Source organism: Myodes glareolus, chromosome 22 (genome assembly GCF_982192425.1).
Source record: "Myodes glareolus chromosome 22, mMyoGla1.1, whole genome shotgun sequence".
In the NCBI taxonomy this organism is placed as follows: Eukaryota; Metazoa; Chordata; class Mammalia; order Rodentia; family Cricetidae; genus Myodes; species Myodes glareolus.
The window spans coordinates 52,588,064-52,610,267 of NC_142047.1; the positions used below are offsets into that span (position 1 = coordinate 52,588,064).

At 47.4% G+C, this 22,204-nt stretch overlaps 1 protein-coding gene across 1 annotated transcript; it reads left to right on the forward strand.

The window, feature by feature from the left end:
- Positions 1–1,290: 1,290 nt before the first annotated feature.
- Drc4 (dynein regulatory complex subunit 4) lies at positions 1,291–19,212 on the forward strand. The gene is made up of 11 exons (XM_048437555.3): positions 1,291–1,420; positions 2,955–3,041; positions 7,468–7,665; positions 8,704–8,910; positions 10,028–10,082; positions 10,970–11,175; positions 12,117–12,284; positions 12,678–12,764; positions 14,267–14,476; positions 15,906–15,971; positions 18,900–19,212. The coding sequence occupies exons 1-11, from the start codon at positions 1,418–1,420 to the stop codon at positions 19,047–19,049; spliced, it is 1,437 nt and encodes a 478-aa protein (XP_048293512.3). The 5' UTR covers positions 1,291–1,417; the 3' UTR covers positions 19,050–19,212.
- Positions 19,213–22,204: the final 2,992 nt, after the last annotated feature.

Genomic DNA, 22,204 nt, shown 5'->3' on the forward strand with positions numbered 1-22,204 from the left:
TTTTGTTTGTTTGTTTGTTTGGACAGTTTCCCTGTGTAGCTCTGCTGTCCTGAAACTCACTCTGTTCGGTCCAGCCTGGCCTCGAACTGGGAGGTCTGGCTGCCTCTGCCTGCCAACGTGCTGGGGACTAAAGGCATGCACCACCACGGGCCAGCTGAAAGGAGTTGCTAGTACATTTAGTTCAGGATTCCCCAGTAGACTAACAAGCAAAACTGCAAATCCACGTGAAGCACCTGCCGTGCTGTGGTTAAGTGCTAAGTAATTACTTGACTGTGTTACTTCACTGTCTCATGTCAAATCTCCTCCGGGAGACTCCTAAGCCCTCTCCCCTCTGTGCTCACCTTAGAGTTCACTGTCAGAAAGCAGTCTGGCAGTCGTGCTGGATTTAAGGTTTACTGTAAATAAGTCACTAACTGTTAGAAGTTCACAAGGATCCAGCACTCTTCTTCCAGACAGCCATTCTTTTCCCAAGAATCTCTGTGGGGCGGAGGAGGGAGGCAAACAAGAGGAACTCGCTGCTTTGTCTGATCCCCACGGCTGGGCGAGCCTTTCTCTCTTGATTGGAGGCAGATGCATCCAGTAACGGTTGTGGAATCTTCATCCACAAAGCAGACAGGGAAGTATGACTTGCTGCCCCTTCTGTTTCTGGGGACGGAAACCAGGACACTCAGCGTGGCTTTGCAAGTGCTCTGCTGCTGAATTTCATGCAGCCCCAGTCCTGCCTTTTTTTTTTTTTTTTTTTTTGCCGTGCCTACCCCCCTATTTGAGCCAAGCTCTTGGTATGTATGTAGCTCTGGCTGGATTAAAGCTAAAACTATGTAGGCCAGGCTAGCTTCCAACCCAGACAGTTTTCCTCTCAGTTTCCCCAGCGCAGGGATTACAGGCATAAGATAACACTCCCAGCCTTTTTATTTCAGAGTTTCTGGAGGCTCAGCTATGCATTTTCAGTCTCATCAGGGCAGCATGTGAAAGGAATTTTCACAAGCGGGGCAAGGTGGATGAACTGCAAGAGCGGGCTCTTAGCTCATATTTGAATCCAATTTGGGAACTGAGCTTGGGTGGCAGATTAATCAGACATTCTCTTCTTTATTCTTTCCGAAGTGCCCGCCATGTAGACTCTGGAGAGCCGAATGACCCACAGTCGTCCCTTTTGTAGTTCAAGTTCTAGCGGGAAGGAGACCAGCAACAAACTGAAAGCAACACCCGGCAGCTCCCAGCTGTTTATCTTTTTTCCTGGTGCGTCGTTAGGGACGCACTCCACGTTGTCGAGGTCCCTGGGTGGGGAGGTGGCTCTGGGGAAAGTCTCGCGAGGATTTGGGAACCAGCGCGGGATCTCGTCTGGGTTGCCAGGAGACAGCGCAGCCTCCGCAGACCATCGCCTATCCCGGAGTAGTGGCGGTGCGGGACTGCTGGCAGCATGGTGAGTCCGGCCGGTGCTCTGGGTCTCCAGTGCACAGAGAACAGGGGGATTTTCGCTCCGAAATGCGGATAGGGTTGGGTCCCGGGGACTGGGAGGCCCGGGCGTAGCGGCCTACAGTTTTGGATGACTAGAATGGAGAACTGGGCGCTTCCGTGAGGTCCCAGTTGGGGAGGCCAGGATGCCGGGGCCTGCATGCACTTGAACTAAGGTTTGGCTCTTCGGTTCTCGGGGATGGTCGTCGAACTGGCCAGACTGAAAGCCTGGTGTGCAAGGGGTTCAGAAGTTGGAAGCTGAGTCTGCCAAGTCCTGGGGATCTAGGATGCCACCTCATATGGGCTCTGGAGCACTTAAGGTCCACAGGGTGCAGAGTCCGGTTCAGGAGAAACCCTAGGAACTGTCTCTGAGGTGGAGAACCTGATGCATCCCACGGTGGCTAAGGTCCTTCTCTACCTTAGGAATGTTAGAGAGGGCCGAATGTCATAGTGTGATCAGCATATCACCTTGGGTTGCAGAGACCTCAGGCTCCTTAGATCGTCCTCATATAATGAGGTCCTTCCCTTTCGGACACAGGTGTTGTCATTAGTGCTGTCTCTTGGCAGGTGTGCCAGGAGGTGGGTCATCAGTTGACGGGGTGACTTCTCCCTGGGGGGGAGCTCCTGACTGGAAACATCGTGAATAATAACTGCTGTTGAATTTTCCCCGAAAGCTTTTATAACCTTACCACGCTGCTAAAATAAAGCAGGACCCATGTGAGCAGCTTCTGCTGGAAACACATTTACAGACACTCACGAGTGCACGTGCTGTTTGCTCACTCCTGACTAGAGTTCTCTGTAGATTTTTATTTGGAAGAAACGAGCCTCAGGTTTGGTCATTGCTCTGAGGTCACTTCTTTCCTTCATTTACACTGATGAGAACTCGGTCTTAGCTGAAAGGCTAATTCTCTATTGGTAGGTTTCTTAGCGTGCATTCCTGTGGCGGTTATGAGGCATGATAGCCAACATACTGCAGGTGGCCTGCGGTGTGTGCACCTCCATTTTTAGCTCAGATAAGTTTTTTTTTTAGTTGAGTTTCCATACTACCCCTCAAAAGCGCCTTAATTTTAGCTTTCTTTCCTCATATTCCTTCCCTCAACCCCCTCTCCCCAGTGAATTTTTTATTTTATTTATTTATTTATTTATTTATTTATTTTTGCCACACCAAAGAAATTCCAGAAATTAATGGTTTTGGAGTGAATCCTTTCCCTTTTGGAAAGAGAAAGTGTTCTTTTCTGAAAAGGAGGATTTCTTTGTGTTTCTCCAAATGTGTTAATGATCTCCCCTCCCCCATACACATGGTTCACAGGGCATGACTGGGGGAGGGTCAGTACAGTGATGTCCTTTAGGTGAGAGCTTCAGTGAGCGGTGTGTGAACTAGCAGAGGCCTTGGTTCTAGACAGGTGCGCCTTCCCATAATGCCCGTGGAAGCAAACAGTTAAGGGGGATGGCATTAGAGAGAGGAGCCTTTACTTACTCAGTCATCTCTTCCTCAAACACAGGCACCCAAAAAGAAAGGGAAGAAAGGCAAAGCCAAGGGCAACCAGATTGTGGATGGGCTCGCACCAGAGGACATGAGCAAGGAGCAGGTGAGCACAGCCCTGCTGAATGTCTGTCTGGTCCCAGGGTGGGCACTGCTGCAGACCTGTTGGCAACTCACCCGCTCTTCTGCTTGCCCGTCTCCTCGCTGTCTGAATGTAACATGCTTATCCTAAGTCTGCAGTTTCCACTCCCACCCCACATCGCATGTTTTTGAAAAATGCAATACATCTATGTGAAGAAACTTTTTAATAGAAACTTGGAAAGAGTCCCCCAGCCCTGGAACATAATAGCTATTTTTAACTTTGTATATTTTTCTTTTATTCTTACCTTTTTTTGTTCATAGAACTGATACATATGTGATAATACATATATGTCATTCTTTGTTTGCCAGTAAACATTAGAACAAAAGGCAAGTTTTTAGCCTACTGTGATGACTCATGCCTTGGGAGGCAGAGTCAGGTGGATCTCTGTGAGTTTAAGGCCAGTCTAATCTACATAGGCAGTTCCAGGAAGCCAGACTACCGAGAGAGTATCTGTTTCAAAAATCCAAAATAGAAAAAGAAGACAAAAAAAGGATGAAAGTTTTAAAAGGAACATGATTAGCGGGGTGAGGGGAGAGCATGAGGGAACGGGGTGGCCGAGATGGGGGAAGGACAGAGAGGAAGAGCAAGGAAAGAAATATCTTGATTGAAGAAGCCATTACAGAGCTAGCAAGAAACCTGGCACTAGGAAAATTCCTAGGAATCCACAAGGATGACCCCAGCTAAGACTCTAAGCAATGGTGGAGAGGGAGCCTGTACTGGCCTTGCCCTGTAGTCATACTGATGACTACCTTAAATGTCATCATAGAACCTTCATCCAGCAACTGATGGAAGCAGGTGCAGAGATCCACAGCTAAGCTCTGGGCTGAGCTCCAGAGTCCAGTCTATGAGAGGGAGGAGCAATAATATGAACAAAGGGGCCAACACCATGATGGGGACACCTGAAACAGCTGACCTGAGCTAGTGGGAGCTCACTGACTCTAGACTGACAGCAGGGGGACCTGTATAGTACCACACTAGGCCCTCTAAATGTGGGTGACAGTTGTGTGACTGGGGCAGTCTGTGGGGACACTGGCAGTGGGGCCAGGACTTATCCCTTAGTGCTTGTACTGACTTTTTGGAGCCCATTCTCTTTGAAGGGATAGCTTGGTCAGCCTAGACATAGGAAGGAGGGCCTTGGTTCTGCCTCAGAGTGATGTGCCAGACTTTGTTGACTCCCCATGGAAAGCCCTACCACTCTCTGAGGTGTGGAGATGGGAAGGTGGGGGAGCTGGAGGAGGGAAGGAAGTAGGAACTGGGATTGGTATGTAAAATGAGAAAAGATTGCTTTAAAAAAAAAGAAACATGATTCACCTAAAATTACACTGTCTCCATCTGATTAATCATCCACTCTTTTTAAAATTATTGTTATTTCTTTTGTATGAGTTGTTCTTTCCCTCCACAGTGTAGGGTCTGGGGTTGAACGCAGGTTTTCAGGCTTGGCACCAGGTACCTTTACCTGCTGAACAATTTTGCTAGCCCGTTACTGTTTTGTTTTTTAACAACACTTCCAACAAGGAGTAGCTCTGTTGGAGCTGTCTCTTTCTTATTGTCTGTGCTTAGTTTGGGGGAGGTTTTCTTCCTTTATATAATTTTTGTTAAGGCACATGCTCTACCACTGAGCTGTATTCCTGATTCTGGGATAATGTCTTTATTATATCTTTTGGTAGTGTTAAAGATTGAACTTGGGGAGGTTATGTCCTTATATATATGTAAAAGGCTAGAGAACATAATTCGAAAACTTAACAAGGCTCTTGATAGCTACAACAAGTGGCAAACAGTGTATCCACCTGGGTCTGTGTTGATGATGACTGTTGTGAGGTTTTGACACAGACTGGAGGGTTATATGCAGTTGTCTTAATAAGACTATTTTATTTTTCTAAGGTTTATTTATTTATTATGTATTCAGTGTTTTGCTTGCATTACCTGCATGCCAGAAGAGGGAACCAGATCTCATTATAGATGGTTATGTGCCGCCATGTGGTTGCTGGGAATTGAACTTAAGACCTCTGGAAGAGCAGCCAGTGCTCTTAACCTCTGAGCCATCTCTCAACCCAAGACTTACTATTTTAATAGTTTAAGGTAATATGAAGGAGATTCAGAGAGTGATATAAGCTGAAATTGGAGTTGGACCTGGCTCGAGTATTGGTGATTTTAGAGGCAAAAGACTGAAAAATAAGAGCAAAATTTCCATCCTTTAGCAACCATGCAAGGCCACTTGGTGCCTGCCGCCTAGTGGTGTGTGTGATATCTTATACAGACAGCTGGAGCCCACTCCTGATGACTTGGGGTACCGTACCCTGCTTGCCAGTCTCAAGAAAAACAATCTGTACTATAAATTTACTACATACAAGACAGTGTGATGTACCCCCAACCCTGTGTACCCAGATATGGATCCCACACAAATGGCTGATGAGATAAGAATCAAATAACTTCCCCCTCAACTACCATAAAAACTTCCACCTTCTTTCAGCCATGAGAGACCTCTCTAGGAACCTGCCTGCTGCTCGTTTGCAGCATGTTTCAATGAATTTCCTCTTTCTTTGTGTTCTGGATAATTTCCTTTTCTTTTCTCTCTCCCTCTTTTCTGTTTTGTTTTGTTTTCAAGACAGGGTTTCTCTGTAGATTTGGAGCCTGTCCTGGAACTAGCTCTTGTAGACCAGGCTGGCCTCAAACTCACAGAGATCCATCTGCCTCTGCCTCCCGAGTGCTGGGATTAAAGGCATGCACCACCACCGCCCGGCTGTATAATTTATTTTTATTTTATTTGCATTGGTGTTTTGCTTGCAGGTATGTAGGGTGTCAGATCTTGGAGTTACAAACTGCTGTTAGTTACCATGTGGGTGCTGGGAATTGAACCGTGGTCCTCTGGAAGAGCAGTCAGTGTTCTAAACTGCTGAGCCATCTCTCTATCCCCCAAACTCTGGTGTTCTTAGCTTTCTGATTTTTTGAGAGAAGTTAGAAATTTGGATATTTATAAGAAATCCAAATAGCAATTGGTGACAAACTCTGACACTAAGCCAACAGAACAGGACTCTGACTGTTGAAGTGACAGCAAAGGCCCGTGATGTGAATGCACTGCCGGACGCTGCCAGTGTGCATGACACCACTGAGCCTGGGCAGATTCTGCGGTGCCGTGTGTGCCTATGTTCACTTAGCCCCTGTCCAGCATCCTTCCTCAGAGCCCCTTGGCTGCTTTTTGTCTCGTTTATTGAAACGGAAGATATGGCTTCCCTATGTGAAATGTATCTTGAAAGAGAAAATACTGCACCGTAGCTGTCCTAGGGCTGTGCCTAAACATAACTCATTCTCGCGGGAAGCAAGGGCCCGAGAACGCCAGAAGCTTGCCCTACTTTCCTCCTTAACCTATTTGCAAATTTATAATTGGCTCTGGACAGAGTCTGTTGTATAATTTTTTAATAGTCTTTCCAGTGGTCTTTTTATTTTTATTTTAATCTTTTATGTAAAATTATGTGCTTCTGTGTAATTTTTATATCTCTTACAGTTGATGTGCTCCATTTTTTTTTCTTTTCCTTTTTGGTTTTTTGAGACAGGGTTTCTCTGTGCAGCCAGCCCTAGCTGTCCTGGAACTAGCTCTTATAGACCAGGCTGGCCTCAAACTCACAGAGATTCACCTGTCTCTGCCTCCCAAGTGCTGGGATAAAAGGCGTGCACCACCGCCATCTGGTGTATTCCAATTTCTAATCATTTTCCTGTTTAAAATTGTATATTATTTCCTTTTAAAGTGTTTCTGGGGGCTGGAGAGATGGCTCAGAGGTTAAGAGCACTGACTGCTCTTCCAGAGGTCCTAAGTTCAATTCCCAGCAACTACATAGTGGCTCACAACCATCTGTAATGAGATCTGGCGCCCTCTTCATGTCCAGCAAGCATACAGACAGACAGAACACTGTATACATAATAAATAATAAATCTTTAAAAAAAAGTGTTTTATAGTTAATAGCAATGGGAATACTAATATTGTTGGACAGAAATAATGCTTGTGTTTCTTTTTCTTTTTTGCTTGTTTGTTTATTGATGTTTTGAAACAGGGTTTCTCTATGAAACAGTCCTGGCTATCCTAGAACTCACTCTGTAGACCAGGCTGGCCTCTGTCTTTCAAATCCTGGGATTAAAGGCATGTGTCACCACTGCTTGCCTTGAGAAATTAAAAGAATCCAGGAGTTGCTGAACAGATTTAATTGTTTTGTAATTCTGCGCCAAATTTAAGAAACTTATGCTGTTTACTGTCTCTGGAACGTTCCTGCTTTGTATTTAACTTTAGTAAGATGACACCCCCCCACACACTTTTCTTCCCTGCTTTCCTTGGTCCGCACACTCTGGTGGTGGCTGGGCTTCTGCAGGGCGCCTCACTTGATGCCCTGTGCCTGGCCAGGTGGAGGAACATGTTGCCCGCATCCGGGAGGAGCTGGACCGGGAGCGAGAGGAGCGCAACTACTTTCAGCTAGAGCGCGACAAAATCCACACCTTCTGGGAGATCACAAGAAGGCAGCTGGAGGAAAAGAAGGCTGAGCTTCGAAACAAAGACCGTGAGATGGAAGAGGCAGAGGAGAGGCACCAGGTGGAAATCAAGGTGAGTGGAGTTGGTCTGTCTGTGCCCGCAGGCATCACAGTACAGCAGCACAGAAACAGGTCCCAGGAGGGACATGTCCTGCTTTTCTTTGGGAATAAACTCCTTTGCTTGTGTTCTTTGTACTGTGAACCAGAGGCAGTTTTTCTTTTCTTTTCTTTTCTTTTCTTTTCTTTCTTTTTTTTTTTTGTTTTGTTTTTGTTTTGTTTTGTTTTCGAGACAGGGTATCTCTGTATAACAGCTCTTGGCCATCCTGGAACTCACTTTGTAGACCTGGCTGACTTTGAACTCATAGAGATCTGCCTGCCACCCGCCTCTGCCTCCCAAGTGCCTGACTGAGGTAGCTTTTCTAAGAGTCAAAGGAAGGTTGCGAAGGTGGTTTGGCCGTGTCATTTGTCACCCCGTTGATCACCTGCATCAATTCTGTTGATTAACCTGGATTAGGTGAATGAATAGCCACCTCTTCCTGCACTGCTGCCTCTGTGTGCTTTGTGGAAGACGACCGCTTCCTCCGATGAAATAGGACTGCAGTAAGGTCCAAGTGCAGGTGTGCCTCGAGCAGCTATGAATTCAGCCAAACATGGGAAGTACCGAAAACCTAGAGCTGGGTATGGTGGTACACGCCTGTGATCCCAGCACTTGGGAGGCAGATGCAGGAGGGCCAGGAGCACTGACTTTAGTTATGTAAGTCGTGTGAGGTCAGCCTGGGCTACTGGAAACCCTGTCTCAAAACAAACAAAAACATGAGGTGTTGATTTTTATTCATTAGTTTTTCATAACTGAATGACCTATCACAGTGTCTACTGTGCTCCCATTAGAACCTCCCAACAGTCTCTGAGGAGGAAAAGGGGAAGTGGTTGTTTCATCCTTCTCATAGCAGGACAGGGCCTGCAGGTCCCGAGTCTCTGACTCGAAGCCTCTGAATGGTGGGAGTATCAGCAGGCTGCCCTCTACAGTTCTGCTGCCACTTAGCTGCTTGGAAGCTGGGCACGCACTGGTGTTGCAGATGAGCATGTGGCGCCCACCCCATGTCCCTTGCAGGTGTACAAGCAGAAAGTAAAGCACCTGTTGTACGAGCACCAGAACAACCTGGCGGAGGTGAAGGCCGAGGGCACTGTTGTCATGAAGCTGGCCCAGAAGGAGCACCGCACGCAGGAGGGCGCACTGCGCAAGGACATGCGGGCACTGAAAGTGGAGCTCAAGGAGCAGGAGCTGGCTAATGAGGTGGTGATAAAGAACCTGCGTCTGGTAGGTACAGGCTGTGCTTCGATGGCTGTGGAAACGGTGAATCTAGCCATCTGACATCTGGGGACTTGTGTTTTTGTGCAAAAATGATCAGAGGTTTTTAACAAATAAGAAATTAGCAAAACTTATTCAAATTTGTAATATGTAGGAGTGGGAAAAATGATTTAACAGTTAAGAGTACTGGCTCTTCTTCTAGAAGATGTGGGTTCAATTCTCAGCACCCTCAAGGCAGCTCACAACCATACGTAACTCTAGTTCCAGGGGATCCAACAGTTTCTTCTGGCTTTTGTGAACACCAGACACACGTGTAGTATACGGACATACATGTAGGCCAAATACCCATACACAGAAAATAAAAATCTGAGCTGGCTCAGTGGTTAAGAGTACTGGTGGCTCTCACAGAAGACCTGAGTTCAGTTCCCATCACCCATACAGTGATTCACCACTGTGTGTGACTCCAGGATACGATGCCCTCTTCTGTCCTTCATGTGCACCAGGCTCACAGATGCTGCAGACATCTGTGCTCACACACATAAAATAAAATAATAATTAAATGATAAATCTTACAAAAATTGTAGCATGTAATTGTTTATTAAAATAATCTTTGAGCTGGATGTGGTGGTACACAGGAGGCAGAGGCAGGTGGAGTGTTCAAGGCTAGCCTTATCTACAGAGTGAGTTCCAGAATGGCTAGGGCTACACAGAGAAACCCTGTCTCAAAAAACCAAAATAATCACCGTCTCTGTATACTGCTCTAAGCAATAGTGAGACAGGCTAGCAGGAGCTTTGTATGGCTCCTGGAGGGAACCTGCTGTCCCGTGTAGATGTGGCTGCTGTTTCTGGCTTTGGATAGGTTGGATGAGGAAACCAAGCCATGTACGGTACTCACGTCTGTACTGTCTGTCAGATTCAGAGGTGACTCCCCTGGGGAAGTGAGTTATGTATGAAATGTGGAGGTTCTCAAAGCCATGTTATTGGGCATACTCTATGATGTGGAGGGAAGGAGAATCCAGAAAGCAGCAATAGCACAGGGGTTACTAAACTGCGTTTTCCCACAGGTAGTAGAGCCGTGGGTTTCTCTGTCTGGCTTTCTAGTAACACCCCCTTCTCATTTGTGCAGAAACATGCTGAGGAGATCACCAAGATGCGAAATGACTTTGAAAGGCAAGTTCGAGGTCAGTTTCGCAGTTGTACAGAGTGTAGGATGGTGTCAAGGAACCCCTCCTGTCACTGCTTGGTAACTTGAGACACATAAACCATATTAAAGGAGCTCAGTAACACACACACACACACACACACACACACACACACACACACGGGGAGGGCGGGGGGAGACAGATAGTGAGGAGAAGAGAGACAGAAAGAGAGTTTTTTGGTTTTGCTTTTTTTACTTCAGTTTTTTTGTTTGTTTGTTTGTTTGTTTTTAGACTTCTCTGTGTAGCCCTGGCTGTCCTGGAACTCACTTTGTAGACCAGGCTGGCCTCGAACTCACAGAGAAGCTGCTGCCTCTGTCTTTTGAGTGCTGGGATTAAAGGTGTGCGCCACCATGCTGGGATCACTAGAGAATATTTCTGAAGCCAACAGATTCATTCAGAGCCACAGAAAAGCTCATCCCCATGTAAACTTGGGGAGCTGTGGTCAGCGCTCACATCTCCATTCTGTCTCAAGTGAGCCGTCATCAGCACACAGCACTATATTCAGGCGAATCCTTAGCTCCTGGTTTGAAAAGCCTTCCGTGTTGGAAGTCCATCTGCGTACTGACTGAGCCCTACAGTGTGTGACTGGACAGCCACATAGGTCATGGTTAGTGTGCACTGGGATTAGTGTGGGGTAACCACTGCAATCATCGATTTTCACAGGCAGGAAAGCTGGTAGTGGCCTTTGTGCTGACTATGTCACTTGCAGGAAACGTACTAAAGCCTGTCTGGCTCCGGCAGGTTGCCTGTGCAGCCTTCATTCTGACCCTGGCCGGTATTCTCGAGCACTGTTTATTGGTTCCGTTTTTCCCGTGGCTTTGGGTCGCCTGTTTTTCTAAGCTGCTGTGTGTGCTGCTGCTTTTCAGAAATTGAGGCCAAGTACGATAAGAAGATGAAGATGCTGAGAGATGAACTTGACCTGCGGAGAAAGACTGAGATCCACGAGGTGGAGGAGAGGAAGAATGGGCAGATCAGCACGCTGATGCAGCGCCATGAGGAAGCCTTCACTGATATCAAAAATTACTACAATGACATCACTCTTAACAACTTGGCCCTAATCAATTCCCTCAAGGTACTGATGTGGTCTGGGACACAGGGCCTGGGGATGCAGGCCCGGTCTGCAGGCCCACCAGATCTGACACTCCCTCCTGAAATAAGATTGGAGCGTGTCCTCTGTTACCCTCAGATAAAGTTAAAAGGTGTAATGTAAATGCCTAGGCAGGGCTACAGAAGGCGCTGCATATTGACTGACGTGTGGCCGCAGTTGGTAGTTGTCATTGTGTGTAAATGCCGACAGAATGGTGTCAGGAGTTCATCCCATCAGTCACTGCCTGGTCATTTTGGACTTGTCAGTACTGGCAGGGTTTCCCCAGTAGAGAATTGCCTTTGGTCTAAACAAGTACATCCTCTCAGTCTGCATGGACGTTCTATTCTTAAGTAATTCAGCAGAGCTTGCGACTGCAAAGCTGCCGCTTACCCATAAAAGAAGACCTGCTCCTCAGTGTGCTTGTGACAGGGCCTCACGGGGTAGTTACAGCTGTCCTAGAACTCGCCATATAACCAGGCTGGCCTCAGACTCTCAGAGATCCACCTGCCTCTGCCTCCTGAGGACTGAGATTAAAGGTATGTGCCTCAGGATCGGTTTTTCCTTGAGGGTATCCATCCCTGGATATGGTGGCACAAACTTGAAATCCAGTGCTAACGAGGTAGAGGCAGGACAAAGCCAGCCTAGGCTGGTTAGGGAGACATTGTCTTAGAAAACCAAAAGGTGTCAGTGAGATGGTTCAGGGGGTGAAAGTGCTTCCCGTGCAAACCTGGGACCTGAGCTGTAGCCCTAGAACCCATAGCGGAAGGGGAGAATTAGCTCCTGAAAGCTGTCCTCTAACCTCCATCAGTGTACTGTGGCATGCACACTGTCCTCCAACCTCCGCACATGTCCAACACTTATAATAAAATGGAGGGCATTCGGCCAGTGCTCCCAGACCAAGCCCCTGTACATGCACTGTGCTACAGGAGCAGATGGAGGACATGCGGAAGAAAGAAGAACACATGGAGAGGGAGATGGCAGAGGTGTCTCTGCAGAACAGGCGGCTGGCAGACCCTCTGCAGAAAGCGAAGGATGAGATGAACGAGATGCAGAGGAGAATTGGGAGCTATGAAAGGGACAAGCAGATCCTGATTGTGAGTTTCTTACTGAATTCTTTCCCCTCCTCTGAATCCTCTTTCCCTCCCTGCTGGGCCCAGGAGGGAAAGCGTAGGAGGGAATGTCTTCTTGAGGTCCTCTGTGAGCAGGACTCATCCTTAGTGCAAAAAAGGGGGACATGGTGATGTCGGACCTTCTCTCTCTTGAGCTCCTCTGGAGCTATAAGTAGGCAGGCACTGTTGTAGACGAGACCCTCGTTTTCCACACATTCCACTCATAGCTTGAGTGGGGCCCAGCTGCTGGAGTCTTCCAGCCAGTTGTGCCTGATGGGTTTTTTTTTTTCTGATCTTGCTGTCTCCAGGAGTCTGTGGTATGTGAGTGTCTGTGAATCCTAAGTATTTTCTGTCCCCAACTCCCTGATCTCCCTGCAGTGCACAAAGGCACGTTTAAAGGTTGCTGAGAAAGAGCTGAAGGACCTGCAGTGGGAGCACGAGGTGCTGGAGCAGAGGTTCATCAAGGTGAGCAGGCGGGTGCGTGGCTGGGCTCTGCACTGGTGAGCGAGACGCGCCCTCCTCCTAATCTGCACTTCTGTTGTTTGTTTTTTTGGAAATAGAGTCTCACTGCTTCATTCAGCCTGGTCATAAACTCCTGGGATCTGGCATCTAATTTAGCCTCCTGAATAGCTAGAATTATAGGTGTGTTTACACACAACTTTTTGTTTGTTTGTTTTTGTTGTCTGAGACTGGTTTTTCTCTGTAGCCCTGACTGTTCTGGAACTTGATCTTTAGATCAGGCTGGGCTCAAACTCAGAGATCCACTTACCTCTGCCTCCCAAGTGCTGGGATTAAAGGCATGCACCACTACCACCCAGCTCTCCATGGTTTCTTTACAATGAATAGGCAATAATAGTACTAAAAAATGTACAACACAGATGGAATCACAGGGACCAAGCCTACTCCACAAATTGATAGGCCACCAGGAATCCTGATTCTCATGAGATTTGGGGCCTTCTACAAAATATACTAATAAAAAAAAAGAAACCATGGGGTAGACCAAGTGTGGAACACAACTATAAACTAAGTCCATAGTTCAGCGTCACCCTGGACTACATGAGGATACTCTGTCTCAAAATTAATTAATTAATAATTGCATCTTATGACTTTGATAAACAAACAAACAAACAAAAAAACACCTTTTAACCTGAATTCCCAGGCCACTAATCTAAACATTTGGTGTGACTCTTCCGTGTTCTCTAGATATGTGAAAGCCCTATTGTTAGGAATGAAATGTCACCTTGCTTGTACTGCAGCTTTTCTCTTTTTCGGGGAGAGGGGTATTTTTTCAAGGCAGAGTTTCTCTGTGTAACAGTTCTGGCCATCCTGAAACTTTCCCTATAGACCAGGTTGGCCTCAAACTCAAAGAGATCCACCTGCCTCTGCCTCCCAAGTTCTGGGATTAAAGGTGTGCACCACCATCACCTGGCAAGCATTTTCTTAATGATTGATTGGGGAGGGCCCAGCCCCTTGTATGTGATGCTGTTTCTGTACTGATGGTCATGGGTTCTGTAAAAAAGCAGGCTGAGCAAGCCAGTAAGCAGCATCCTCCACGGCCTCTGCATCAGTTCCTGCCTCCAGGTCCTGCCCTGCTTTAGCTCCTGTCCTGACTTCCTTGAATGATGGATTACAGTGGAGAAGTATGAGCCAAATAAATCCTTTCCTCCTCAAGCTGCTTGGTGATAGTGTTTCATCACAGCAATAGTGACCCTAACTAAGATAAGTGGTAATGCTGATTCCCCCCTCTTACCTTCTGCTATGTGCTGAGCTACAGAGTTTTCATTCTGTGCACATTGGGTATAGTGCAGACAGTGTGGATACCAAATGCCCATGTGCCATGGGTGTGGTGATAGTAAAAGTGACCCTTGTACAGAAGCAGCACACTTAGGGCAGGATGTGCAGTGGTCTCTACCTGAGGAGATCTCATGTGAAGGTCTTGTTACTCACTCCCGTCTCATCGTCCCCAGGTGCAGCAGGAGAGAGACGAGCTCTACCGTAAGTTCACTGCAGCCATCCAGGAGGTGCAGCAAAAGACAGGCTTCAAGAACCTGGTGTTGGAGCGTAAACTGCAGGCACTGAATGCTGCTGTGGAGAAGAGGGAGGTGCAGTTCAACGAGGTGCTGGCAGCCTCCAACTTGGATCCCGCAGCACTAACACTTGTGTCCCGCAAACTTGAGGTAGGTGCTGATGGCCTCTTGAAGCATGCATGGTGTTTGTTTTTGTGGTGGGCCCTTCAGTCTTGCTCTTTGCCTTATTGAGTAGCACAGAGACTCCTCAGTTACGTCAGGGGCTGCCATGGTTTTTACACTGAGAACAGCGCATGTGCTGCAGGCCTCTGGGCACTGGAACTGTCCTCTTATAGTTTTGCCCCCTACCCACTACCTCTCTTTTTTTGAGACAGGAACTTACTGTGTAGACTAAGCTGGTCTCAAATGCATAGAGATCACCTTCCTCTGCCTCACGAATGTTGGCCTTCAGAGTATATATATCACACCCAGCTTTGTGGTCTCTCTTGAGCTGTCCCAGTCCCTCACTAACCCTAACCTGAATCTCTGGTGTTCCTGTTTTGCTGTGGCTCAGAGTGTGTCAAGCCTTAGTTTATAGTTGGACTTTCTTTGGACCGCCAGCTCCCAAATAATGATGTGGAGACTTCTTATTAATTATGAAAACTTTTGCCTTATCTTAGGCTTGTTGCAAGAGGAGACCACTTGTTTCCGAGCCACCCTGCAGCTTAGACCCAAAAATAATCACACAGAAACCATACTATTTAAATCACTGCTTGGCCCATTAGCTCTAGCTTCTTATTGACTAACTCTTAGATATTAATTTAACCCATTTCTATTAATCTGTGTATCACCACATGGCTGTGGCTTTCCTGGTAAAGTTCCCAGCGTCTGTCTCTGGCAGGGCTACATGGCTTCTCTCTCCTTCTCCTTTCTCCCAGCATTCAGTTTAGTTTTCCCCACCTACCTCTATTCCCTGTGCAGGCCCAAGACAGTTTCTTTATTAACCAATGGTATTCACAGCATACAGAGAAAGCTCATATCACCCTCCCTTTCCTGTTTAAATGAAAAGGAAGCTTTTAACGTTAACATAGTAAAATTACATATAACAAAACAGGTATCAAGCAAGAATTACAGTTACACTGGGTGGTGATGGCACATGTCTTTAATCCCAGCACTTGGGAGGCAGAGGCAGGTGGATCTCTGTGTTCGAGGCCAGCCTGGTCTACAAGAGAAACCTTGTCTCAAAAACTCAACAAAAGGTGGAGCGCAATGGTCCTTTCTTGTACCCAGTATCCACCTCTGTCCTATGTCACATGTCTTATGTCACACACAGATCAACGGCAGTTGTTGACCTTGGCAGTCTGGGGCTTTGTAAAAGTGTAGGCAGTACAAAGATACCACTGCTGTCCCTTGTTGTTCTTACTTATGTCTTGGATGCCTTTCCTGCTGACAGACTTCTGTGGATACATGCATGGGCTGAGGTGACCTATACTGCTATTCCCTGAGCCTTTCCAACCCTTAGGGAACCCCTAGACTAGTGTCCACCTGTCCATGTCTATCAGATGACAAATATTAAAGTCACCCTTGTCTCTCTCCTTAGGATGTTCTAGAGTCAAAGAATACTACCATCAAGGATTTACAGTATGAGCTGGCCCGGGTCTGCAAGGTATGGCTCATCCCCTCCCCCCCCCAGAGCCCCACCTTCTCCCTCAGGGCTATCTCCTCCCATCGAGCTGAGCCCACATACCCAGCTTCAGCTTATGAATATCAGAGATGAAGGGTCTCTGAGGACCTCTCTCATTTCTTCTATGGACTTCATTCAGGAGGTAAGTATGGTAATCGTCATGTGGTGTGCCCTCATAGCCTTAGGGCCTGAGAGTGACCTTGTCCTTGCTTACAGTCCTGCCAGGTACACACTTAGGACTCTGTCTCCTACCATGTTCAGATCTATCTTTCCCTCACCCTTCTTTGCTCACCTGACCTCTCAGTTGGAAAAGTCTCTCTGCTCTTCCAGATTCATGCCCGCTGCAGTTTGGCTCTCACCCTTTCTGATACATTCATGAATCTAAAACAGCTCCCTATCCCTCTATGCTAGCCTGTATTCACAGACTCCTGCTGGACCTGACTGCCATCAGTCCCATGTACCTGAGAGAGGCCTGGGTTCTATATCCAGATGGTCCTTAAGTGGACTGTTCTGCTGTGCTTTGTCCACTGTCTTGCCAAGGATTTAACAAGAGCAGCCACCCCACAAGTGGCTTAATTCTGTGGGGAAGGCATTGTATCCCTGTTCAGTTATTTAGGGCCTTATGAGGACATTCATGTCATCTGATTTTAGTTTTTAAACATATTTGCTTGACTGGACAGTGGTGGTGCATACCTTTTTCCCAGCACTGTGGAGGCAGAGGCAGGCAGATCTCTGAGTTCCAAGACAGCCAGGGCTACATAGAGAAACCCTGTCTCAAAACAAACAAACAAAACAAAACAAAAAAAAAACAAAAAACAAAACATACAAACAAACAAACAATTAACCCTATACATAGACAGTATCTGTTACTACTTCCCAGGCTCCATGTTGCTCAAGCTGCCCTGGCTTCCCAGCCCTCCCTAGAGGTCAGGCACGAGCTTTCCTTATCACCCCTGTCCCTCAGCTGAGCTGGGGAGATCCTTGACTCTTACTGACCTGGTGTCTGAACCTGGGTGTCTGGTAACCAGAGCTCAGCTTCTGAGTTCTCTCTGGAACCCATCCTTACTTACATTTTTCTCTCTGTTCCAAGGATTGGTTCTCTTTACTAAACCACAGTAAGGATAATGTACCTTTTTGCTTTTGTTTGAGACACAGCCCCACTATATAACCCTGGTTGGCCTGGAACTCACAGAGATCTGAGTGCAGGGATTAAAGGTATGCACTGAATCCTAGCTAGTGACCCTTTTGATCATTTGCTGTGAGGTTCACAGCCTCCAAGCAGTCTCATTTCATTCAGTTCATCAAAACATTACCCCTAGCAATTAGGGGTGCTGAGGCAGGAGGAACATGAAAAAGGCTACAAAGTGAGACCCTGTCTCAGACAAATGAACAAAACATAGTCAAGTCTTTACAACCACCTAGTGAAATCTTCCCAATTAAAAAATGTGCATTTTAGCCAGGCCATGGTAGTATACACCTTTATCACAGTACTTGGGAGGCAGAGGCGGGTGGAGATCTCTGACTTTGAGGCCATTCTGGTCTACAGAGCAAGTTTCAGACAGCCAGGGCTACAGAGAGAAACGCTGTCTCGAAAACCAAACAAACAAAAAGTGCATTTTGGAGTTTGGAAAGATGGTTCAGTGGTTAAGGACACTGGAGTCTAGTTCTCAGCATCCGCATGGTTAGCTCACAGCTGCCTGTAACTTCTGCTCCAAAGAATCTAACTTTCTCTTCTGGCCTTTTTGGGCATCTGCACATATGTGTACCTTCCCATACGTATACCCACACACACACACACATATATATAGTAACAATAAAAGGTACTAGACATGCTTTTTTGAGCTGGGTATGGGGCACACCCTTTAATGCCCAGCTCCTGGTGGCACTCAGGAGGCAGAGACAGGTGGATCTTGGTAAATTATAGGCCAGCCTGGTCTATATAGCAAGTTCCAGGACATTAATGGAGACCCTGTATACCTTGTCAAAAAAAAAAAAATTACAAGTCATGTTGGTATATAAAAAAATTTCATGTAATATGTTTTGATCATGTTCCTTTTTTTCTCCAACTACTCCCAAACCCCCTATGTCCTACCCACTCAACTTCATACTTTTCTCTCTTTCAAAAACAAAAGCAGTATGTAAAACACATAAAAGTGGAAAAAAATCAAAAGACCAATAAGACAAACAAATAAATGCCAAAACAAAACAAACAAGAAAAAGTACACACACACACACACAGCCCTAGAATGTGGTTGCTGTGCCCAGTGACACTGCGTGGAGAAAACTGGCTTCCCCTTGAAGCAGTGAGATTTTTGAGTGCTAAACTGTTCTAGGAGAAAGAGCAAGTTCTAGCAAGCCTGGGCTGTATGGTTGAGTCTTTTCCTAGACAGAAAGAAATAAAAACAAAACTCCAAAAAACAACCAGAACCTGTTTGCAGAGAACCCCCTCCTCACGAGGAAGTCACTTGTCTTTCTTGGCCCCAACAGCACCATGTCTGAGGTCCAGGGCTATGTGTAGCCTCTTCAGAGTCACTGGGGAGTTGGAGAGTACTAAGGTTTCAGAGTCACTGGGGAGTTGGAGAGTACTAAGGTCTCTAGAGGCAGGGAATAGATGCCATTCTACCTTGGCAGGAAAGGGATAGAGACCCTCACTGGGAAGTACTTGCTAAAGAGCCAGGAGTCTGCCCAACTCTCAGTTCTTCTGAGTCCTTTTTGTAAGTGATTTGAGTTAGTGTCATGAAGTCATCAGCATTGCTAGCACAGAAGAACCTTGGACTCTTGCTTGGCCCAGATCCTCCTACTCAGCCTTCATGGGGTGGAGGCTACCTCTGGGTGGGCCATAGCATGTTGACTATGGTTCCCAGGCCGGAGTGGACTTCTTTCCTCCCTGACATTTCTCTCTCCTTTCAGGCCCACAATGACCTATTGCGTACATATGAGGCAAAGTTAGTGGCCTTCGGAATCCCTCTGGACAATGTGGGATTCAAGCCCCTGGAGACAGCAGTGATTGGACAGACACTGGGACAGGGCCCTGCAGGACTTGTGGGTGCCCCTACATAGCCACCTTCGGGGGGCTTCCGCCTTTAGAGTTGGCCTGCCTCACTTTCCAGATGATACCAGTTCTACTCCAAGAACAGTCTTCATCAGCAATGAAAGATTTTCCATATTTCCTTTGTATTCTCTGTCTTTGTTGGGAAGAAGTGCCTGCAAGGCTTCTAAGGTCTCTTTGTCAAGCTGCTTCCTTGTACTGCCTCCAACCTCTGCGTACTAACCTCTCCAGCGAGAGGGCGACTCAGTGTCCTTTGTTGAGCATGAAGCCCATGCTCTTGATTTGGCTGGGCAGCTCAACCAGAGAGGACTGGCAGGCTTCCTTTTTGGGCCAGACTCTGCACAACCTCTCCTCTCTGTGACTGGGCAGCTCAGGACCATTTTGCCCAGGGGTGGCACTGCCCACAGTGGGGCTGGGTACTCCATATCAATTATTAATCAAGAAAATGACACACAGACTTGACCACAGGCATCTGATGGTGGCATCTCCTCATTCTAAGTTACTAGCTTGTGTCAAATTGATAAGAACTAACCAGTGCCATCTTCTTTGTGATGCTGAAAACCTAAGAAGGTGCTGGAAGACAGTGAGTTACCTCAGTCCAGGAGCTGCTTGGTCTTGGTCTCCCTGGGAGAATTGAGCTGCATATTGCAGCTGGGTTAACTGGGGTTTAGGAGACAATCCGAACCTTCCTGAGGACCGAGGATGGGAGAGTCCTCTTTGGACAGCTCCGTGGAATCCAGAGTTCATGACCTGCTAGATGTGAGCACGATCCCAGGCTTCAATGGCAGTAGCTAGTGAGGATGGAAGGAAGGGAAGGCTGCATTGAGAGCTGAGGGGTGCGCAGTTGAGGATGTGTGTACAGAGAGATGAGTCACCCTTGGGCTGGCCTCTTATGTGCCTGACTATAGTGGAAGGAGGGAAGAGGAAGGGAAAAGAGAGAAAACAGGAAGTGGGACTGGGCTGTAAAATCTCAAAGCTTGCTCCTAGTGATATACTTCTTCCAGCAAAGACGTGACTTCCTTAACCTTCCCAAACAGTACCCTGAGACTGGGGCGAGGTGTTCAAACACATCAGCATTTTCATCCCTACCATTGTACCACCACAGACCTCTGTATAAAGTTTGGGAAGCTACAGATGGTTATAAGCGACCATGTGGATGCGAAGAGCTGAATCTGGTCCCCTGCAAGAGTAACAAATTATTATTATTATTACTTGAGATAGGGTTTCTTTGTGAAGCCCTGGCTGTCCTAGAAATCTATCTGTAGACCAGGGTGGTCTAGAACTCAGATATCTGCCTGCCACTGCTTTTGAGTGCAGGGATTGAAGTTGTGTACCACCAACTCAGCTCTTAATTACTGAGCCAAATCTGCAGACCTGGAGCACTTCTTTTTAATGAAGAGCTACCTCTATCTTCAGGCACAGCCATGAATCTAGAGATTCCTGCCATTCTTTCTGAGGGACTTGTGGGAGAGCAGACTTGTAGGAGATGCTTCCCTATGTAGGTGGTCTGGCACCTGCTTTGCTCTAAGGCAGATTTGTCTCTAAGATGGAGGCCGAGAACACATAGGCGACTTGGGTAGGAATACGTGCATTTCTCATTGGAGGAGGCTCTGATACTGGAGGGTCTGTTCTTGCCTGTAGAGAGACCTTTCCACTGGAATAGACATTCTATGGAAGAAGAGCGTCTCTTCAATGAATGATTGAGCAATGAAACAGTATACACACAAGACTAATCAGAGCCTGAAGAATATAACACACAAACATGAGGAAAAGAGTGCAGACTAACAAAATCAAACATACCTGGATCCTACGCACATAACAGAAAAAGCAAACAAGTCCAAGAGAGGACTTGACAACTTGATCTCTGGAGGTAGAAGGGAAGCAAAGTAGAGATCCCAGGCTAAAATTATCATGGTTATCTATCCTTACTTCCAACAAACCTGGACAACAAGTACTGTTGCAATAAACAAAGACTCCATGACCATCTTGGACCTTGGTGATTGGCCTCCATCTCCATGTGAAAGATTGCATACCTGCGCCCCAGGCCATGGCCGCTCAGGTTGGGTTCCGGAGGCAAACAATTGTTGATGTCTGTCATTACCTAAGACAAGCCAACCAGCTGAACCAGTCCTAGAGAGAACCAGTGAATGAGCACTCCCAAGAGTACACGCGAAAGTGCACAAAAATACCTGAACGTAAGGACTCGGGATAGCAAAAAATCACACGCACACTCGCGCACGCAGAAACACACTCAAGGACGCGTGTACGCGCGCGCACACACACACACGCCATCAGAGACTGCAGACGGACACACATCCACACAAGCATGCACGCACAGCAAGCAAACGAACACACACAAACACACAGCACACGCACGCATGCACACACACACATCAGGAAAGAATGTACACACTCCCCAACAGGCAGACACAAAAGCAGGCAAAACCCCAGACACACATACGCACAAGCATGCACGCACAACACACACACACACACAAAGGCGCCTAATGTGGCCTACACGAACACACGTGCACCCACATGGGGCTACTCACACAAGCACGCACATTGCACATTCCACACAGGCAAGCAGGCACACAGGCACGCAGGTGGGCATACACCGCATCCCCGGGAGTGGGTTGGTGGAGCCTGCTTGCTCTTAGACTGCTTCCACCGGGTGGGTTGTGTGGAGGGGGCGTGGCGATCTCTTCCGGAATCCATACACAGAGCTGTGCGGTGCGGGGCTGCTATCCCAGGCACCTGCCTGCCGGCCTGCCCTGCCCGTGGAACTGAGGAGCTGTGGAGCCGGGGAGCCAAGGACGATGGTGGCTGGCCCAGGGTCTCACTTGGCTGCACGCCACTCAAGACAGCCTCTACCGTGCGAGTCTTAGCTTCCTTGAGGGGTCCTGGCATTCCTTGCCCACTCGGGTGTTTCCCCTCGTGCCTGAGGGCGCTGACCGGTGGGTGGATTTGGAACCTTGTGAGAGGTGGGCCCTCTTTCCGGGGTGCGGATTGTCCTGGTGTTGTCCTGGTCCCGGCTGGCCCGCGGTCGAAAAGGCCAAAGGGGCAAAAAGAGAAGGAAGGAGGAGGAGGAAAAGGAGGAGGAGGAGGAGGAGGGGAGGAGGAGGAGGAGGAGAAGAAAAAGAAGAAGAAGAGGAAGAAGAAGAGG

Bases quoted from the DNA above. Each gene is read 5' to 3' on its own strand.
- Drc4 (XM_048437555.3), top strand. The intron at 11,176-12,116 runs GTACTGATGTGG...ACTGTGCTACAG, and splicing joins CCCTAATCAATTCCCTCAAG to GAGCAGATGGAGGACATGCG. The intron at 15,972-18,899 runs GTATGGCTCATC...CTCTCCTTTCAG, and splicing joins AGCTGGCCCGGGTCTGCAAG to GCCCACAATGACCTATTGCG.